We start from the raw sequence: 22,920 nt of genomic DNA on the forward strand, positions 1-22,920 counted from the left end.
TGCTTCTCTCCTGGGATGGGGGGCGCACTCCGGGAACCTACAGATTCAAGGAACGTGGTCACCGATGGAGGCCACGTATCACATCAATTTCTTGGAACTCAGAGCTGTTCACTTGGCACTGAAGGCCTTTCTTCTGTCCTTCCAGACCAACTCTCTGCTTGTACAGACGGACAATACCACCACGATGTATTACCTCAACAAGCAGGGGGGCTCGAGATCACGCACTCTGTCACAGGAGGCGCAGGCGATCTGGCACTGGCTCCTAGCCAGAGGACTGACGGTAACTGCTACCCATCTGCCAGGTGTGCAGAATGTTCAGGCAGACGCACTGAGCAGACTGGTTCAGGAAAACCATGAATGGGTCATAAACGACGAAGTACTAGGAGAAGTCTTCGCAAGGTGGGGGACTCCAGACGTAGATTTGTTCGCCACCGCCGAAAACAGCAAATGCAGAGACTTCGCCTCCAGGTACTACCAGCAGGGGACGCTGGGGAATGCATTATGGATCAACTGGACGAACAGCTTTCGGTACGCCTTTCCTCCCATTCCCCTGATTCCGGCGGTGCTCATCAAGCTGGCCCAGTCCAGGGCTCGGATGATACTCATTGCCCCGGAGTGGCCCAGGCAGTGGTGGTTCACGGACCTGCTTCACCGGTCTCTCCTTCCTCACATTCGGCTGCCGTGCAGGCCGGACCTTCTCACGAAGTTCGGGTAACGGATGTTACACCCCAACCTCTCATCTTTGAGTTTGGCGGCATGGCTCCTGAGATAGTGCAATATGGCCATCTGAATCTTCCTGTGGATTGCATGGACATACTGAAGGAGTCTAAGAGACCTTCCACTCGGACTTCATATGCTTACAAGTGGAAGAGGTTTTGTATCTGGTGCCAGTCTAAGAACCATGACCCCACGACGTGTAGGGAAGATGTCATCCTTCCTTACCTTCTACATTTGGCGCAGTCTGGACTTAATGTTCATTCCATTAAGGTTCATCTCGCCGCATTGACTGCCTACCGGAAATGCCCTTCACAGACTTCCTTTTTCCAGATCCCTGTGATCAAAGATTTTCTGGAAGGATTGAAGAAAGTATTCCCTCCTGTCAGGCTTCCTTCGCCTTCATGGGAACTGAATGTGGTGCTGTCCAGGTTGATGAAGGAGCCTTTTGAACCTATTCATAAGGCTTTGTTGCAGCACCTGTCCTGGAAGGCGGCGTTCCTCGTGGCCATTACATCGGACCGCAGGGTGAGTGAAATTCAGGCATTGTGTTGTACTGAACCTTATACTGTATTTCATGCTGCTAAGGTTGTTATGCGTACTCACCCTAAATTTCTTCCCAAAGTTATTTCTGATTTTCATGTCAACCAGACCATAACTTTGCCTACGTTTTTTCAGAATCCTTCGTCTCCAGCGGAAAGGTCTCTCCATTCCCTGGATGTTAGGAGGGTGTTGAAATTTTATCTGGATAAAACCAAAGATATTCGTAGGTCTGACCAGTTGTTTATTAATTATGGATCAGTCAGGACGGGTCTTGCTACTTCTAAGCAGTCCATTTCTAGGTGGATTGTGTCCTGCATACAATTGTGTTACCAAAAGGCTAATAAGACCTTAGGAGGTAAGCCTAAGGCTCATTTCACCAGGGGCAAAGCTGCCACGACGGCCTTGCTCCGTAACGTGCCGATTGCTGAAATCTGCAAGGCAGCCACTTGGAAGTCGGTTCATACCTTTGCTAAGCATTACTGTCTGGACTCTGATGCCAGGGCAGATGCTCAGGTTGGGCAGGCTTCGCTGCGGAATTTGTTTGCACAGTAGTGGCGTTAATTTCTTTCTCCACCGCCGCTTTGGTGTGGGAATGGGCTTGCCATTCTATTCACTAGATTATGACTATACACAGAGATCCCCTACTACAGAAGGAGTAGTTTCTGTCCTGTAACTCCAGTTCTGAAGTAGGGGTATCTCTGTTATAGTCATAAGCGCCCGCCCTCCTCCCCGGTGGAGATATTTCTTCATGTAAGGAATGCGACAGGTCTGGCGTGCTTCGCCTTCAAAAAGAACTGAAAGTAAGAGGGACCTGCTATGCATTCTGGGATACTGGGAGAAAGTTCTGGAAAGTTCTCTTAAAGGCACAGTATCCTATTTTAAGCCACATAATGGCAGCCTATGGGGCTTGTCTGTCCATGCCTTCCTCTCTATCATTCCAGAGTCTTTTACTGGTGAAGGCAAGTTTCTCTATGGTAGAAACTGGGCAGGCTGTGTTGTGTGTGGTGTTATTTGGTGGAATTTCTAGTTGAAGTACTGGACAGTGTAGCCTGTGGATATAGGCTGCATTATTTGTCTTTAAATTCTCTCTTAAGTGTCTTTGCAGTTTCTGCATGATTTGACAACTTAAGAGATTATTTTTGATTGCCGGAGTCCACGCACATGGGCGGGACTATTCACTAGATTATGACTATAACAGAGATACCCCTACTACAGAACTGGAGTTACAGGACAGAAACTACTCCTTTTTTCTTAAAGCCAATTTTTCCGCCCTTGGGCAGAGAAACCCAATTTTGCAACCTAGGGTGGAAGCCACTAATGCCGACGTGTCCTGAGATTCAACAAGCGCCTTTTTCAAGAAAGCAAGGGACCCTGAAACTTTTCAGCAAAACCTCCACTGATTCTCCCTCACATCACAGATAAACATATCACTTTCCAGAGTCACTTTGGAAGGCAGATGTAATGAAGGGCGCGTAACATTCTTCCTAATTTCCAACAAGAGTTTACTGGCTAAAAATTGGTGTAAATGACCTCATCTACCATTATTTTCTACAATTCTTTAAAATGGTCAAGGCCCTTTCATCCAGGGTTAATATCCATTCTGAACCTCGTTATGAACCAGACTCCTGTGACTGAAGGGAGTGTGCAAGACTGCAGACTGATGCAGACCACTTCTCAGCTGATAGAGCAAGACAGCATATCTGAAGTAGGCTATTGTTGGAAGAAGCTTGAGACTGAGGAGGAGACTGGTACCTTTTCACATAGTTATAGTTTGAGTCAGACTTATCCTGGCCTGGGGTAGCGGGTTAATAAAAAGAGTTTCATTGTTAGGTTCACTGTGCAGGGAACGAGGCGGCAATGAGTTTGTACCACACACAATGGCATGGGTGCACTAAATGGTGCCTGGTTGAAGACGGAGTTTGTCATGACAGACTGGAATAGATGATTGCTGTGTGGATGATTAAGATAGATGACCGGCTGTGTGAGGGACAGGATGTGTTAAATAACAACCTGATATGAGTCAAGTGGGAGTGATAAATTGAGTAAATTAACCTGCATCGTCAGGGGACTGAATGGATATATAAAAAGAATGAGTGCATGCTCCTACTTTAAGAGATGGGGGTCCAAATTGCATGCCTTAAGGAAACCCACTCAATCAAGCAGTAAAGCAACAAACCTCCACGAGGGGGAGAGGCCTCGTCATTATGATAATACTTCCCACTCCAGAGGGATGGCAATCAGTCTGGTTTCCAGGACTCCTTTCTTGGTACATTAGCACTGACCCTGAGGGCAGTTCCCAATATTAGTCAGTGTTTTGAACGCTCCGAATATAGACAATGTATCCTTTTTCTTCACCATCTGCAAACGATATTCTAAATATATGGACATATATGGATATGCCCTTGGTCTGAGCAGGTGCTTTTGCTATGTTGTTGTTGGGATGGTAGACCTGAACCAACCTGGTCAGACACACAAACATTTTATTTATTTTATTTATTTTCTAATATAGCGCAGGATTCGACCCCCGTAGGGTTATCTCGGCGCTTACGCCTTTTCCAGAAAAACCTTATAGTGACCATGAGCTGTGAAAGAGTGAGTGTTACAGTATCTTAGGAAGCCGAGAAAAGAAATGTTTTTAAAGTCTTCCTAAAGGACAGAAGGTTGGTGGTTTGTTTCAGAGTGTGGGGAAGTGAATTCCATAAAATCGGGCCTTTATAGGAGAGAGCTCGGCCTCCCTGTCTAGCTTTCCTAATCCTTGGAACCTGGATCAGTTGCTGACTACTAGAGCGCAGAGTGCGCCCGGGACTGTAGGGGTTGAATTTTTCTTTCAAGTCCTTAGGTCCTGTGCCAAACAGGCATTTATGTATTGTACAGCAGATTTTATATTTTACGCGTTGCCTAACCGGCAGCCAATGGAGTTTGTCCAGGAGGGGACGTGATGCAGTCCTTGGCTGAGCATTGAGAACAAGTCTTGCTGCAGTATTCTGGACTACTTGCAATCTTTGCAGTTGTTCCTCATTGGCCGAGATGAACAGGCCGTTACAGTAGTCCAGTCTACTGATAACCAGTGCCTGGACAAGTGTTTTCCTATGGTTATCAGGTAGGAATGGAAAGACACATCGTAGCAGTCCGATGACATGGAAACAGGATCCTGCTACTTGGTTTTTATGTTCTTTGAACAGAAGTGCCTTATCAAGCCGCACACCTAGATTTTTTACGGTCTGTTGGGGGGTTGGTACTGGTCCCAAGTACGGGGGCCACCATTCTGGGGACCACAGAAGCGTGGCCTCGCCGAACAACATGACCTCCGTCTTGCCTACATTGCACTGGAGGCAGTTTAAAGCCATCCAGTCAGATATAACCCTCATTCCTTCCGCAAAAGGTCTTTGTATTGCAGGTGTGAGGGTCTGGAAGGGAAATAAAAGCATACGACACCGGGGTGAACCCATATGCTCTTGCAATGTCTGCCAAGGGGGCCACATACACATTGAAGAGTGTGGGGCTTAGGCATGAGCCCTGTGGCATTTAGGAGTTAGATATGACCTAGGGATGCTGTTTCACCGGAAATTGCACCTCTGAACTTTGCAGCAAGGGTGACTACAGGCTGGCGAAGGAGAAAAACTGATACAAAACTTTACAATAATTTAGGGAACGGTTTCAGCAAGGCGATGGGGTGGGCAATGATGAAGTTAGTCATCAGAGGCTACGAGTTGATTAACTCAACCAGCTTGTACAAGACACGGGAAAACGCCATCACATGGTGGGAACATATCGGCACATACAGAGGGAGAAGTCCATTGAAAATGGAATTATTAAGCGAGAAGTGGAGGCTTGTATCCTTGATGGAGACTTTAGTGAAATTCCAGTGCTGGTCGCACATGTAGTTAAGGCAGGAAAATGGTTTGCCAAGCTTCTAAACAAACACTTGGCGTCTTTTAAAGATGATGAGGATCATATGGGATACAGACAGGAGGGACTAAATGATGTTGGTCTGAAGTACCTATAAATATTGTGTGCACAGCTCTCTCTCTCCCCCCTCTCTCCCTCCCCAAATATATATATATAATTATAATATAAACTAACATAAGTAATGCAATTCTTCTCAAAGTGACTATAGAGCATATGGGGAGAGAGAGGTCCTCTGGGAGTATATTAATTCACAGTAACAATATTAAATGCAGGATGTCTCCAGAGGAAGTTGGAGTCCTGCAGAACTTCACTCTGCATTCAGTCGTGCATTGGTAGGTCGGCTCCTCTAGGTACTGCTAGACGTTTAATCAACTGGTGTATTCCCTCGGTCGATGAAGGAAGCACTTATCATAATGGGTCAGATGCCTAATAAGCACACCCAAGATTACAAGACATGTAGATCATTAACCATGCTGAACAGAGAAAGTAGAAAAGGGCTTGGCAGAAAAACTGGGGACTGAGATATTGTGCATAGTATACAAGGAAGAGTATGTCTTCAAGTCACATAAGGCAACTGCCTGTAACTTGAGACATTTGGCACATGATATCAAGAAAATATTGTATTGTGACAATGAACTTCAGTGCCTCTTTAGCTACGAAAAAGGCATTTGAGGCAGGTTCCTGGTTGTATTCCTTTAAAGTATTGAATCGAATGAACTTTGACCAAAGTTCCCTTGGTGGATTAAGCTTTTGAAAACGATCCCATCGTGACAGCAAACTCTTGTGACACAGTTTCAAAGAAATGGGCACTGGAAATGGGCATCCATCAATACTTACCACTGTGTCACTCCTTTTCACCATGGTAGCTGAGTCATTGCAGTGCCAGCATTCTGTCGGGAAGGGGTATAGGAAGTATTGACACTACTGAGCAACCGTCCTCATTCTATGCGGTCTATATATTGGTGCACCAGAGAGACCCAGCAGTGGATGAGTTTATGAAATATATAGATTGTTTTGTTTGCATATTGAGCCTAAGGATAAACCTGGATACATTTGTTGTTTTCCCTTCGCTTGGGTTTACGCCATCCAGCACTGAATCCCAGCTTACCTGACGTGTGACGCATACGGGCAACTGACACCTTTATTGAGGCGTACAAGTAGTTCACCCAGCAAAACAGTGGTACACGCACAATGTGGACAAACTTGCCATCAGAAAATAACTGTTGTTCTAGTTTACACTGCCCCTCGTGGTTTCATGGAGAGTTGTAGTGGCTAAATTGATTGCCTTGCTCCGCTACCTTCATTTGTTTCAGTGCTGCCGGCACCCCTATTTTATGCTGGTGTTTAAGGACTTAGATACTATATTGAACACTTAGACATTACTCTGTAATAGGTGTAAGGTCAAGCTGGACTTGCTTAAACTAATAGTTGAAGATTGAGACATGAAAGTGCTGAATATGGAGGGCTACTATTTTGTGGCACAACTACAGTTTGTGATGGGTTGGTTCACAGAGTAGTAGAATACAAATGCGAACTCTTTGTATGTGCCATACTGTCTCCTAACTTGCTGAAGCACCTTTAATCCCAGACATTGGGCTCAGCAACCACCCCAAATGTAGATCGATTGGTTATGATGTAATGGAAGCAAGTGGCTTTGATGAATATGGTTAGGGTACATTATGCCTCTGTGGCAATGCCATGGCAACTCCCAATGTTTGCTGAGACTGTAAGGGTTATGGACTTGTCATGCTGGTATATGAAAGATGTGCAACTGTGGGCGACCATCTTAACAGGGATATATTGGTGGGGTCGAGACCATTTTTGCAGGATAGCAGACCTCTGAAGATAGCATGAAACTCCTGGCCCTCATTCCTTCTGATGCCACCAGTATATAACATGCTGTCTGCTGTGCTAGGCTTTCCCTCCTAAAGTCGGAGAATGCTGTTTCTATTACAGGTTACCAAAAACCAGCAGTATTCAAGAGAAATTTATATTGAAACCAAATGCAAGCAGTAGCTACCAGTGCAGCAGATGTTGTCACAGAAGTAATAGGATTCTGCCAGATGTCACAGTTGCCTCCAGATGCTGGGTGTATCATATATGTTCGATGGCTGATGTGGATGCCCTTAAGTCGTCCGGGATGGACCCCATCGGAGAGGGATGGCACTGGATTTTGGAGATGCAGACTTAGCTTCTTGGATTGTCAACCTTATGCCAGAGATGTCTACCAGAAGCGAGAGGTGGCCATAATATGACTTGGTTGGAAAGTGCTTATAGGGTAGCCTCCTAATACCTTTCATTGCCAGAGGATGCCATGAATGCTTGAACAAAACTCTAGATGACAACTAGATGAAAGGGTAACCACCTTATGCCAGGCATTCCTACTTTGCGCTAGTGGTGCTTTTATGTTGAGAATACCCATCATTTTACCACTGTTGCTCAGAACATGCTTGTTCTGGGATGACTACTGTTATGCCATTGATGCTCCTAAGTATGCTAGGTTTGTCATTATTATTCTTGGGATGTCCAGCATTGTGCACGAGATGGCCACAGTTATGCCAGATAATGTCAGATTTAGCCCCCTTACTCTCTGGGATGGTCACAGTTGTGCCAAGAAGTGCAGTATATAGCAGGAAGCTGAAGGGTTGCCTGCACACTCATATTCTCTGAGCCACACATGTAACACTTCCTCACACTCTCAGTACATTCTCCAGGCTCCTTTCCTCCCATACCTTGCTGGCTGTTGGATCTGTTTCTTTTAGATGGAACTTGCTTGCCTACTTCTCTATTTCCAAAGGAATGGGTTGCGATGCTGGACAGTTGTCAATACCTAGTGGCTGAGCCTGCATACTCAGCACTGGTTCTGTGTGTAGGCTCAAAGCATCCACGCAGGGAGTGTTCAGGGCCTGCAGTGAGTCTAGAGGTGATAGGGGCTATGGAAAGAGCACAGTAAAAGTGGGAAGCAGAGGAATGTGCCACCATCTCATAGCCAATTCCTCTCTAGTCTTACTTCCTATAGTCATGAATGGATGAAGTCTTCCAGAAGCAGAAAATCCAATAGAAGGTGGAACACCAGCATTATAATCTCAGTCAGCCCTCCAACAGGATGAGAAGCTGGTAAACAGGAGAGCTGTGGCAAGGGAGCTGGAATGGTGCTTCTTTCTTTTAGATTGTGTGTTAACAAATGGTTTGTCAGATCAAATTTTCAACACATATCTACGTTTATGGTAGTCCAAGAACAAATGATCTTCCCTTCTGCCCAATAAGGTCAGTAATGTGTGTGTGTACACATACACAACCCAAAAAACTTTTTTTTTGTTGAAAGTTTATTGTTTCAAAGATAGTTCATTTCACCATAGCAACAATTTGACATGAGAAAGGTGCTCCGTGCGCAGTGTGTAAAAGTGCTTGTGCAATAAGGCGGATTTTGAAATACAAATAAGAAGTTTGACAATTTTTTCTATTTAAAGATACTTACTACAGACAGTGTAAGGGAACTTCTATGGGGGCAATTTTTGCCCCCAACTTTGCCATTCTCTTTGTGGATGACCTAGAGTCAAACATCATCCTCACTGAAAACAACCCGTTCCGGAACCAGATTAAATTATGGCGCAGGTACATCGACGATGTCCTTAAGATCTGGAATGGCGAGGAGGGATCACTACACAACTTCTGTACATGGCTAAATACTAATCAACCTGATCTGAAATTCACCTACTCATATAACAGACAGAAAATTGATTACTTAATGTCACCATTAAATGTGAGGAAGAACTTCTGTATACCACACTATTCCGCAAACCTACAGAACGAAATACCCTCTTACAATATCAGAGTGCACATCCAAGGGTACTGAGGGACGGCCTCCCCTATGACCAGTTCCTAAGGATCAGAAGAAATTGTAAATATAAAAACGATTTTTTCACTGAGGCAGAAATTCTGTGTAAAAAACTAACAACCAGAGGTTACCCTAGAAAACTTGTTAGGAGAGCAATGAAAAGAGCATGGTATACACACAGGGAACACCTACTTGAGCCCCATCTCAAAAAGACTGTACCCAAAATCACCTGTGCTACCACCTTTAACACGGTCAGCAATAAGCTAACCAAATTAATCAAAAAACACTGGTCTGTGCTTGATCCCTTGGAGCTTAATGCAGGCCTCCCACTTTTCTCCTTTAAAAGAGGTCGGAACCTCAAAGACCACCTCGTAAGAGCAGCAACGTATTCAACCAAAAGCAATACGATTGAAGCAAGCTTTAATTTACCACCAGTTACAGGACATTTTAAATGTAATAACTGCATGGCATGCGATTTCACGAAAAACACCAAAGTATTTGAGTATGAAAGTTGTAAGCACACACTCAATTTTTTCACAAATTGTAACTCTAAAAATGTAATTTACTGCATTGAATGTCCCTGTAAATTGCTCTACATTGGTCAAACTACCCAACAAGTCAAGACAAGGATATCGCAACATAGGAGCAGGATCAGATGTAAAGTAACAACAGCTCCATTGGTTGAACATTTTTTGGAATTGGGACACTCTGAAAACGACCTCAAATGGCAGGTGATTGACAAACTAGCGCCAAACACAAGAGGTGGTAACCAACAGACTATTTTGAATCGCCTGGAATGTAAATGGATTTACAATTGTAAAACTATTGAGAAAGGGCTCAACTCCTTTGATGAATGGAACATGTGTACCTGAATTCTATCTAAATGTTTCCAAAAAACCGATTGCAAATTTTTTTTTACTTTAATTGTATATTGTTAATTACTATACTGCGTGTCTAGGAGCTAGGTGTTGTATCTGTATGAAAATACAAATATTACTGCCATTCGAAACCTTTATTCCCCCTTTTTTCCCTGGCGCCATCACAGATACTATAATCCCCATATATAATATCAAAACACCTCCTTTGACACGAAAATAGCCATGTCCTAAATAACATCGCCCACATCTCAGCAACGCACATGCGCGTACATTAGACACTCCATTGAGTGCGCGCGCAACCAGGAAGAGCCGTTAATAGAATCGCTGCTCGGCACTTAGGAATCGAGCAGCCAAGCAGCGAGATACTCAGACGCCACCGCAGCGCAGCGGAAAACGCCGAGATTAAGTAAGCTTTCTTTTCCCTTTCTTCCCCACTAACGCAGATGTTATACCCCGCTATCGGCATTTGAACAATTAATCACTCCTTGCATTTTTGCTTTGTAGCTCCAGGCGACCCGTAAAAATCCGTCTGCCTACATAGTAATTGTAGATTCCACACGGACTTCATTAGACTGATTCCGTTTGCCTTATTCTGAGTAAGTTGAATCCCAATGTGTTTCTCTATGTAGATGGTTTTTAAAATTAGCGGTTCCTGTTTAACTTAAATCGCAATATTAATCCATATGTACCAGTAGGACCCTCTTCTAAATATCAGAGCGCTACTAGGACTGATAAACCGACTACGTTTTTAGATTGACGAGTAAGTGTGTCTCTCATTCCCTTCATTATGCTCCAGAAGCTACGAGAAATGTAACATTTGGTGCATTTTCTATGTAGATGATTTTAACATTCACGTTTTGTGTTTAAATTTATCACATTGTTAATCCATAGGTAACAGTAGGACCCTCTTCCAAATAGCAGAGCGCTACTAGGACTGATAAAACTACTACGCTTGTAGATTGACGAGTAAGTGTGTCTCCCTCACCCTTCATTAGGCTCCATGAGCTAGCAATAATGACTATTAGATAAATGATATATTATCCTCCAGGCTCATGTAGGACCCTTTTTTAAAAAAACTGAGTGCTACTTGGATAGACACTCACATTTCTTCTCACAACCTTTAACTAAGCTAGTATGAGCCAACCCAAGCTGTCCTGGCTTTGTTCAGAATTAAACTTTACTTTGTACTATCATGGGTGGTGACAGTTCCACTGGCCCTGACTAGACCATTACACCATGAAACTTGCTTTGTCCTAGGCTCTGCATAACCCTGATGTATATTTTCCTACAGAAAACGCCACAATAACTCAGTCAACTTTCTCCTGCCGCGTTGCATTATTCAAATATACCAAAGTGAGTCACTCGAAATCTTAATCATTCTTGCATGCAAGTGTACATGCCAATCGTTCGCCTTAAATTAATCAATAATGCGCAGCACATAATTGGTGATATTGCTGAGCGCCCAAACCCTTCTCTGAGCAAAATGTGCATGTGAATTAATTTCACCAGTGGGAGCACCAGTAGCAATTGTTTTGTAGGTCTATATGCCACCTTTAATTTCAATAATTGCTTACAGTTTCAGGAAGCTCTTTTTCGTCCCGATGATCTGAAATTCATACAGATCGAAACGTCGACCGACCCAAGGAAATACCCCCACTCTATTGTATATATTCATGTGGTTTTTTTAACCTTGTTGTTGTGTGAGAGTTTTTTCACTATGTTCACTCATGTCACGTTCTGCACCCCACCACTTATTTGAGCACCTGAAAAACGTTAAAAATTGTATATACTGAAAAAATAAAAACTATTTTCATATGAACCTACTCTCAAAGCTCCCTAGCGTTAATTAATTGTTCGCTATACTATTCTTTCTGAGGACCTTTTTTAGGCCACCATTGAACCATTGTTTTCAAAAAAATACGTTCCCACACCAGGTTCGCTTTATGGGGTTCCCTTGTTCTCCCAAAAACACAGAGCCTGCATACTCAGCACCGGTTCTGTGTGTAGGCTCAAAGCATCCACGCAGGGAGTGTTCAGGGCCTGCAGTGAGTCTAGAGGTGATAGGGGCTATGGAAAGAGCACAGTAAAAGTAGGAAGCAGAGGAATGTGCCACCATCTCATAGCCAATTCCTCTCTAGTCTTACTTCCTATAGTCATATTTGTTGAAAGTTTAATGTTTCAAAAGATAGTTCATTTCACCATAGCAACAATTTGACATGAGAAAGGTGCTCCGTGCGCAGTGTGTAAAAGTGCTTGTGCAATAAGGCGGATTTTGAAATACAAATAAGAAGTTTGACAATTTTGTGTTGTATATCTCGCCAGTCCGTTATTAAATACTTGACGCTCGTCACAAACACAGTTGTTTAATACCAGCCCATGTATATGATACAGACAGCGATGTTCGTTGACGTTTTGAGCCCAAAGGAATCGGTGTAAGTATTTCATCAAACCGGAATCTTCCTCAGGACAGTGAGTAAAGGCACCCTATGATTGGGGAACAGGAAATCAAATTACTTATATGTGTACCAATAGTTATTGTATGAGTTGAAAAGGTAGGATGAACATTTACCTAATTTCATTGGTGAAACTGTTCATGGGTCCCAAGGGATGACCTTAGCTCTTCACTCTTATGTTTAAAAAAATATATTGTATTCCTACAGAATGAAAAAATATACAGTAGAAAGAACTTGCCAAATCACATCTTTATGGGATACCCCGAAAAAACTGCTCCAATGGGAAGCCTATCAAGCGGAATAATACTGAAATGCATCATTCCTTTTAGGTGTACAACAGCACTGCACAATGCTTCTTGTTTTTTCATGTCATGGTCCACAATCGGTGCACACATTTGGAGTCTATATTTTTCTATTGTAATGGAATTGTCTTATGATCTTATTGTGTAGGGGTTATGTTACAAACCAAATAAATATGTATCAGACTGAAAGCATTTTAATGCAAGTCTCTTGTTTGTATGCTTCTTTCCACAGCCCCATGTTCTGCAATGACCTACCATCATGAGAGTAGACGATTATTTGTGGGCCAGGATAATGGTGCAGTAATGGTGAGTGTCAATACACTTCCAGGAGAAGCGCATTTTTGTTGATTTTTAGATTTGTGTGACTTGATCAACTGAACATAATGAATGTCCTTGATCACTAAAAATGGATGTAAGATTACCACGAGGCTGGGAAATACTAAGCAAACCAGATAACAGTCTTTAAAAATAACGTATAAAAAACTATGTTTTTCTCAAACCCTAGTCCATGGTAAATTGTCCATCATTATCCCAACCACAATACAAGTAGTGTCCATAGACTGTTTACTTTAGAAGATGGGAGGCATGACTCAAATACCATCTGGAGCATTGTTGTTATGACAAACTTCCTTGCACATATACAACTCTATCAAGAAGCGCTGACAGTAGAGGTGGAGATTCCTCCCAGAAACACAATGGCCAGCACACAATTATTCTGCTTAGCTAGGACTGTTTGATATGCCCCTTGAACGTCTGAAGATGATGTCATATACAGAATTGCTGATGACTGTGATGGCCAAGAAAAATTCAGGTTGAAGTAAACATACGCAGGTTACACAATCTGTTTAAATTATATAGCCTCGTTTAAGGGAATACCGTTTTTTTTAATGGTGAATTTTATGTCAAATCTAATCCGTACCTTTAGTTATTAGCACTTTAATGACATTTTCCACATCAATAGTGGCATAGCTCTTGACAGTCCATATCATGGCATGAACTTTTTCAGTTTCTCCACATATTTGGAAATGCCTAAAGTCTTAGTTTTGCAGACAAGATGTTCCGTCAAAATGTGGCGAATATCTATTTATTTATTTATTTATTTATAACATTTATAGAGCGCACTGTTACCTGAACGGTGTCCTGGTGCTAGAATGAAAGCTCCCCTCGCCTGGCCTGAAACTTAATGAACAAAGAGCCATGTTTTCAGAGTTTTGCAGAAGGTCAGCAAATCTATAATCTGTTTGAGAGCCAAAGGGAGAGCATTCCAAGCCCTTGCTGCCCCCAAGACAAAGCTTCTGCCACCCAACATGCTTTTCTTATCTGAGGGGTCACGATCAGCCCCAGGTTGGTTGACCTAAGATATCTGCCCGGTAGGTTCAGTTGAAAGTGCTGTGTCAGAAACTATGGGCCAAGACCACGCAGGGCCTTGAAAACTATGCGCAAGCTTTTAAAAGAGATCCGTTTCCGCACTGGGAGCCAATTCCTGGGAAACGGATGCAAACTTTGGAACGCCTGTAAGGAGACGAGCTGCTGCATTTTGCAAGGCCTATAGTTTGTTAAGAAGCCCCTGTTGGGCATTAAGAAAAAGGCCGTTGCAGTAATCAAGGCGGGATAAAACCAGGGCGGTCACCACTGTTTTCTTACACTCATCGGGTAAAAAAGGAAGGATCTTCCGGACTATTTTCAGTGTGAAATGAATGGAAGATGTCATTGCATTGATTTGAGGCCTGAAGGTGAGCTTATCATCAATCAGAACCCCTAGGTTCTTGACCTTGGTGACTGGAGTGGGGGTAGACCCATCCCTTCAGGCCACCAGCTTGGGCTCCAAAAGTTATCCCTGGAGCCAAAAAGTAAGACTTCGGTTTTGGCCGAGTTTAACTTTAAGCAGTTCCTGGCCATCCAGTTGCTAACTGCTGACATGCACTCTTGGAATTTACTGGCTGTGCCTTCCTCTCTCCCTGGTAGCAGTGATACCACAATCTGCGTATCATCCGCATATGATGTAAGCTCAAACCCATACAATCGAATGACTGGGGCCAAAGAGGAAACATAAATATTGAAAAGGGTGTGACTTAGGGAGGATCCCTGGGGAACCCCGCAGGGTAGCACAAATGGTTTAGACTCTAACTCCCCCAGTGCCACCACCTGGATCCTGTTAGTGAGGAATTTACAGGGGATATGTACAAGACAGGGCCACCTGGACCACTGTCAGGAATCGGCACTTTTAGAACTTAGAATACAATACTTGTAGGCCTAGAACTTAGAACATAGAGCCTATCGGACAGTACCTTCGGGCCTGGTTGCAGGGATAATGCGAGTGACCTCCTTAGTAAACTTGAGCGGGCGGCCGGCTAGCTACAAGCGTTTCTCTGGGGGCGACCAATGTGTGCGGCTCAGATGAGGAGGGGAAGGCAGGATGCGAGCGACCCAGCGAAGCGGCGCGGCTCAGGGGAGAGCTGCGCTGCTCGAGGCTTGGACGGGCTGCCGTGCACGAGCTGCCGAGGGGAATGAGCGAGGCACATTTCAGCGAGGCCCCAGGGGCCCAAGGGAGATCAGACAAGTCCCAGCAATTTGTCAGGGAAGGCACAATAGAGTCCACTGGTCCTGGGACTCTGGTCAGGGGGCGAGCTCAGTATCAAGCCCTTGGAATATCACTTAGAACATAACAGAAAATCACTGTAGCACAAAATAAGTAACTACTGGTATTCGGGTAAGTACCCCCTACGCAATCCTAACCACCTTAGGAACAGGTCACGCAGGGAACCAGGACCTCACTAGCACCACCTGTACTAGCAAGAACAACCACCTAAGTATCACAATACAAGTAGAGGCATAGACCTGGGGACAAAACACATGATGCATAACATACATTCAGCGGTGTAAGGAGGGAAAACACATGATGCATCAACAATACATTCAGAGGTGTAAGAACAAGGCACATGACGCATAAAAACATTCAGAGGTGCAGGGGAGGAAAACACATGATGCCTAAAAACATTCATAGGTGTAGCAATCACAATTGCGCAGTAATCACATTGGCACATAAATCATAAATGCACCAGAATCACATTAGCCACCACCTGTGGCAGTCCCTAGACCAACTGGCCTCTCTAGGGCTAGGAAGCCCTGTGTCCTAGTGTCAAGGTCCTAAACGTGGCAGCTGCCCACAAAGTGCTGGGCAGCTGTGTGAAGATGCTGGGGCCAACGTTGGAGCCTTCCAGGCTCTGAATACTCTAATTGCCCCCTAGAGCCTCTCAGGACCCTGAACACGAATGTGGCACCTTTGAGCCTCTCAGGCTCTGAAAAAACAACTGTGCCCGCGGTGCCTGGAGCCCTCGTGGCTCTGCACACAGCTTGCGGCGTTGGGGGAGTCCCACTGCGGGGGAGACTCGGTATCATCAATGGCCAGGTGGAGCCCTCGTAGGACTCTAAATCAGGATAGGCGGGTTGAGCCTCTCTGGGCTCGAGAATCCCTGGGGCCTTGCAGGGGCCTCTCTGCGCCCCCACAAGGAGTATGCACCACTGGAGGGGGGGCGGGCACCGGCAATGTGCCCCGACGCCCCCTCTCCTTCACACAGCCCCGGGCCCCACTCACCGGCTCACGGGACGGGGTCTGCTCCTCCTCCGAGGCTGCTTCCCGGGGCGGCGCTTCTCCTCTTCCACCGGGGCTCCCTCCTGGTCCTGGGAGCCCCGCGACATTCGGCCGCTGGTTCCTGGCGGGCCCGGGGCTCTCCCCAGCTCACGGGAGCCCCGGGCGGCCATCACTCCTTCTCAGGCTGCGGGGGCGGGACTTCCGGCCAGCCGCGCTGTGATTGGCCGGTTGGCCAATCACTTCCGGGTCGCCGCGGGCAGCGCGGCGGCCCGTCCAAGGCACTCGTAGGCGGGGAGTGAATTAACCGAGGGGTGGGCTCCCTTGAGTTAAAATAATTAAACAAAGCGGCAACCCTGCCGGGTGTGCTCCGGTGACTTCCAATCGGTCATCCAGCAGCACAGATGCGAGGTGGGCTCTCGCGATGGCGGCCAGGACCCTGGCGAGGTGGGCATTCGCAAAAGGACTTCAAAAATCGGCAAATTAAGCGAAGTGGGCTCCCGCTCCGATCCTCACGCAAAATGCGTGCAAAGAAATGCCGGGTGGGCACCGGCTTGACAAACAAAGCGCTCTCAGCGCGCTGTAGCAGAAGGGAAGCGCTCCCAAGCGCTTAGTAGGTAATCCAGCGCTCCTAGGGCTTGAAGGGCAAGACACAGCGCTAGAGCAAAGAACAAGCCCTCCCAGGTGCTTTAGGGAATTCCACAGTCCAGCAAAAGTCCTTTAGGAGTCCAGGGGCTGGGCAGGGCCCAGGGAGGCAATCCTTCCCCCGGGCCCCAGCAGCAGCATGCCCCTGGTCAGATTCAAGTTGGGAACAAGAACATTTTCCTGGGGTCACAGCCCCTCTTTTATACACCTTTCCCCTTTGTATTTAGGTGCAGGGTGGGGGGAGAACCAGTCCCAGCTGGTTTTGGAGTACCCTTGATGGCTCAACCACCCCTTTCATTCACCAGGCAGGCTATGGTCATGAGTCGCACCACAGGGGGCGGAGCCAGCATTGTGTGGGGGAAACCCAGCCTCATTCAGGACACAGGCGCAGCCCCTCCCTCACATCAGGATGCTAATTTCTCCATTTACCACCGGGGCAGACCCACACAGACTCCTGGAGCCTGGCATCCCAGCCAGCTTCAGCCAATCACACGCCAGGCATATTTTACACTAATATGCCAACTCCTAGAAGTGGCGCTTCCGCATAAGACACATACACGCCGCACATACCATTGCGCAGCATTTACTCTCACGAGTTCGCACCTACCAAACTTGAGAATGCACGCCTCACGCATCAGGAACTACCAGGGACACAGACATTCCCCATTCATTCCTATGGGAGAGCGGGCCAATCTCACACACGCAATCAGGGAGCGCATGCACTTTACACTGCGCCACAGTGTTAAAGTGCGCAGAAGTCACTAGGCAAAAAGTTCAGGGGTGAACCTGCCAGAAGGGCCAAGTCCAACAGGTCAGAACAATGATTGAGGAAATCTCTCTGGTCAAGGCTAAATTGCTCAACAATGAGACCCAGAGATATTTTGAAGCTGAACCAAGGTTAAGCGTCAATGTTTCAACCCTGACAACACATAAATGATATGTTGTGGCAGGTCTTCATCAGGACAGGAGACAGCCTAGAATAGATGAGACATAGTGTAAGATGGTGTTCTGAAATCGTCCAACATGGGAGGTGGACTGGTGATGACCATTACTCACCCCAGGTGCAAGGAGGCTTCCTGTGCAGTATGGGGGCAGCCAGATGAATCTAAGAAAATTATTGGGAATTAGTTACCAGGTTATTCTATAGAATAATTACATTAAAATGGAAAAGTGCGCTACTCTGGAGAATCGGACCTTACCTGCAGAAGTCAGGAAAGACGCGAAGAAATACAACCTCAAAAATGAATGCAGAGTGATCGTATCCCATCCAAGGGAACCGTATGAATCAATGTCAATATCCTCAAAAAAGGCCAATTTATAGTGTTATAGTGTGCTAGAGTCAGTTATATACTTGCTAATGCACACTGGCCACATCAGTAATCAAGTCTTACCTATGGCTTGAAAAAGGGTCTGGGACAGTTCCAGTTTGAAACAGCACAAAGTAATTGGACAATATTTGCATATTTCCTGGTCCTTTGCCTCAATACGTAGGTTTTGTTGAATCATGCATATAATGTATACTTTAATTATTGATCCTATTGTGACCCAATGGAGATCTCTCAGTGCTGGTTTCACATTTTCTTATTTCCTGAGGTTGAGACATAGCGTGGCAGCCTGATTCTGTGTTCTTTGAAACCTGTCCAAGAGTTGTTTGGGCAGGATGTTGTACATAAAGTTGCAGTGGTCATCCTGCCATTCCCATCACTGAGGTTAGTTTCCCTATTTGCTCAATTTGAAGGAGGGGGGGCCTCCTCAACATAGACAGCTAGAGGTTTGAACCATTAACTACTGCATTTGAGGCAAGGGGGAGGCTCGTGTCAATGAATATTTACTTCCTGAAAAGTGGTTGTCAGTGCTGCAAGAGAATAGGCCATTCAAATGGGGCAGGCACTGCGAGAGGAGCCTCCATCTAAAAGGCTTTCTATTTTAGGCAGAGGAAGATTGATGTCTTCCCTTTCACATATCCTGTAGGTATTTGGGAACCTTTGGATTGAATATTTCTATTATTATACCTACTGTTACTACAACTAGGGCTAAAGCATATAGCAAACTTGATAGGATTACCATGCAGGTTAGCAGAACAGACAGAATACTCTTCAAAAGTGATTTTCTAAAAGCTGAAGATTTTAAATCCTTCAAAGTTGGATGGGTAAACCAACCCTGATAGTAGAATTATCCCCCTGACATGTGTCAATTAAACCAGGGAGAGCGTATACCAGTCAGTAGGTGTCTAACAAAGGGACATATATAAGAAATGTTTGACATACCGTTTACTTAAAACAGGCTTGTTTTTTGTCAAATATGTCCACATATACCATTGGTTCTTTCATGATTGCCCAGATTGTAAAATTCAGGTTGAACCACTTGTTGTATAACCTCTTTACTTTTCTCAAGGAGCCAAAATGTCCAGTAGGGTCATACGATTGTGGTATATATTATTTAAATTGTCTCAGGATCTATGATGTTGTGTTTATAAGGCACAGAAACTTTGAAATGCGCAAATTCATCACTGTGTATGTTATTTGAGTGTATGATAAGAGTGGTCCTTGGTTGAGGGTAATTTTGAAGGTCATTTAGCGAGTAGGTTGTGACCAAACCGTACATGCGGCTGTCTAGAGCTATTGGTGGTTTCGATGTTCTGTAACAATTTTAGATCATGGATTTGCTTAGCTATATGAGTATTGAATTTTGATTTAGCGGAATACATGTCATTCTTCCTGTTCAATCTAATTTCTCTACACCTTGTCTTGTTTGCCTGCCTGGCACAATACCACTAATATTTCGGTTAGAATTCTGACCATCCAGCAAGGTGCAAAGCAATTGCTTTTAAAAAATGTGAGCTTTTAATAAAAAGTATTTCTCTACAGTAGGAGTTTTTTCCAGACAGAGCAGCTGCAATACCGTTAACCATTTATATGCCATTTGAATCATTTGGGAAAGGTACCCTCTTGTACATACAGTCTAATGTACCTTATGAGAAATATCCTAATAATGCAATATTAGCTTATTAGATATGGGGACGGGAAAATGTCCAAGATAAAAGAAGCGCACAAGAAAACTGAAAAAAGTCTGGAATACTAGATAAAATACAATATTGAACATCAATATTTGGTATTGTATTGTTCCAGTGAACTTATTTATTAAAAAACTGGCTATTTCTCTAAAGTAGGCGCCACTGAAACATATTAACCCCTTCGATGCTGTTGACGGAACGGTTCCGTCATGCACGTCGGTTGAGCTGTGCGGTAGACAGAACCGTTCCGTCATGACTCCGCCCGCGCAAGGCGGAGTCCGCATGGGCGGGGAATTCGCGCCGCAGCGATGCAGTTAATTAAATATGAAGCATTCAATGGTCTTGTTTCTGTACAGTGTTTGCCATAAAGACAATTCTTACTCTGCAAAAAAGTCTTGGTGCTTCTTTTTGATGGAAATAGTAATTTTTCAGTTTTCTGTTTTCTTTTCTTAGGAGTTTCATGTCTCAGAAGATTTTAATAAAATGAACTTTGTGAAGACCTATCCAGGTAATGTAACATACATTTGTGCTTAAGTTGCCTTTTATTGTGTAAATTGGTGTAATGGTTTTCTACGTACATCAGGTCTTATAGCCACTCATTAATTCCCAGCATGTAACAGGTTGTCTTAAGGGTGACGCAATTTGAACCTTTCAAATACACATGGATAAATCTGGAGCCAGTAATTTGCAGGTACTCCTGTGTTCTCATCCTACACAGTAATACAAGATTAATGTCCAGTCCAAGCCAGGTTACCATTTTTAATGGCAGAGTGAAAATGATGGAAGGCCCTTTCACGTCCATACAACGCACCTGTGTACTCCAGTTTTGAATTTCTTAAGATCATTTCTTTTTTATTATCCTCACTATTTGAGGCATACTAGTGCTTCTACCAGTACCAATAAAATGTGTGGTCAGTTAGTATCTTGTTTGTCTGGATAGTCCTCTCTCTCTTCTATGTTTCTGCATGTACAATAGACATTCAGTTTTAAACAACCTGATACCTGTAAGTTGTAACATTTTGAAGCTGACCATAACTAGTTGCTCTGTGATAATAGCAAAACAGACCACATACTTGCTGCTGACACACGGCGGACCGGTAAATGAAAGGAACACAAACACAACAACTGAAAATACATCTACTTTTTATATTTGCGGAACCAAGCACAGCAATTCCAGATAGAGTCTGACGTGAAGACCGAAGATACAACTTTACAAAACCATAAGACTGAGTTTGCGTGAGGAGACAGAAATCTTTAAAAAAAAAATGTTTTAATATATTTACTGGCATTATCTTAATTGCATTACAAAAACAATACTCATTTTGGAGCACATAAGCTCCTTCAGTTTTAAGTTAATATCATATTACTTTAGCAGTGGTAAATGGGCAAATAAGCAGTTCCCTGTTCCTAGAGGTCACTGTGAGCCCCTTCCGCTCCCCCACCCATCACCCCACCCTGGGAGATCATTGTGAGTAAGGGAGCGTGAGTCCTTAGTGTATGAGCCATGGCTACTATATTTTCCAGAACTTTTTGGGACAGGACAGGCTTTAAAAGTCGTTTTCTCCCCTAACATACACATATCCATTCTCTTTCTCCATTCGGCCAGTGATGGACTCGGTACAGCCCCCGATGCCTTAGCCAGGTCACTCTTTGCCACCACTAATCCTAGCTGAAGTAGGGTTAACTTTGTTCTGGGGAGGTCAATCTCTGTGGCTATTCCCAACAGAACAAACAGGGGACTCAGGGTAAGCTTCTCCTCAAAGATAGCTCCCAACTCTTCCAGCAGGGTTGCCCAGTACCTTTGAATCTGTGAACACTCCCAAACTGTCTGGAAGAATGTACCCTCTGTCATGTTACATCACAGACAGTTGGGCGCTTCCGCCATCCCTATGCGGTGCAGTCAAGCTCTTTCGTAATAGGCTCTATGTAGGTATTTGAATTGATTCAATCTAAGTCGTGACTTGATGGCCACATCCTGGGGATGCATCAGTGCCATTTCCCAATCCAGGTCCTCTATCTTTCCCAAATATAACTCCCATTTCGCCCTCAACTTCTACAAGGAATCTGGCTTATTATTTATTATGGTTCTATATGTCCAGGAGACTACCTTTCCCCCGATCTTACCCATCAGGAGTCGTCCCTCTAAAGGTGCGTATTCAGGGATGTCGCTGGTCTCTATGTGTTGTGCCCGCTACTCGTGCGTCAGCTGTAAGTCTGATTCATGTCATATTCAGTCTGGAGATGCGAGAAGGTTACCAGCTCCTTACGATATATAATGTCCTTAAGTTGTGAGATGCCCAGCTAATCCCATTTCCAAAAACCACGCAGTTTCACAATTTTTTAAAGCCGATTTCCCACCCAAAGCAGGGTTTCCCTGGTCACCCGGCAGTCCCATTTCATCTGCCTTTCTGCCTTTTTCCATGCCGCTATAATGATCCATGTAGCTGTTAGGAGCTGTGCAGAGCCTATCCCCCCATAAATGTAGTGCGTTTATGAGCACCTGGCAAATTGTGTGCTTTCAAGTGCATATGTGGGGTGGTCCCTCTCCACATGTTCCCATTCGTTCGCAACAATTAGATGAGTCGCCCAGTAGTATTCCCGAAGGTCAGGTAGAGAAATGGCGGCATTATAATTGGTGCGTTGCAATGTCGCCATCGCTATCCTCGGCGGTCTCCCGTCCCAAAGAAACATCCGCAGTGTGTCGTCAATTTTAGGGAACACCTCATCTGATATCAGCTGATAAGTGTTTTGCAGAACGTACAGGAATTACGGGAGCACTGTCAGTTTTTAAAGCACTGCCCTGCCTAGCAACGTCAATGGCAAGGACTTCCAAGAGACAGAAATCTTGCCCTGAGGCAGTCTGCTGTGACATCAACAGCTTGAGACAAAACATGTGTTGGCAAAAGGTCTTTTCTCATCTGAATCAAGGAATAAAATACTTTTGAAACCACAACCTCAATTTAATTCTGTGTGCCTGGAGAATAATAACAACTAATTGTGCTGTGGTTGCTTATGTCCTTAAGCACACTAGTATAT

The 22,920-nt window shown here is 44.6% G+C and overlaps 1 protein-coding gene across 1 annotated transcript in view; it reads left to right on the forward strand.

The window, feature by feature from the left end:
* WDFY1 (WD repeat and FYVE domain containing 1) overlaps positions 1 to 22,920 on the forward strand; it is a 385,159-nt gene that overhangs the window by 151,429 nt on the left and 210,810 nt on the right. The window contains exons 3-4 of the mRNA XM_086943866.1: positions 12,870 to 12,943; positions 20,338 to 20,392. Coding sequence (XP_086799992.1) covers positions 12,870 to 12,943; positions 20,338 to 20,392 — 129 coding nt within the window. The remainder of the gene's footprint in view (positions 1 to 12,869; positions 12,944 to 20,337; positions 20,393 to 22,920) is intronic.

The sequence above is a fragment of the Lissotriton vulgaris genome, chromosome 11 (genome assembly GCF_964263255.1).
Source record: "Lissotriton vulgaris chromosome 11, aLisVul1.2, whole genome shotgun sequence".
Lineage (NCBI taxonomy): Eukaryota > Metazoa > Chordata > Amphibia > Caudata > Salamandridae > Lissotriton > Lissotriton vulgaris.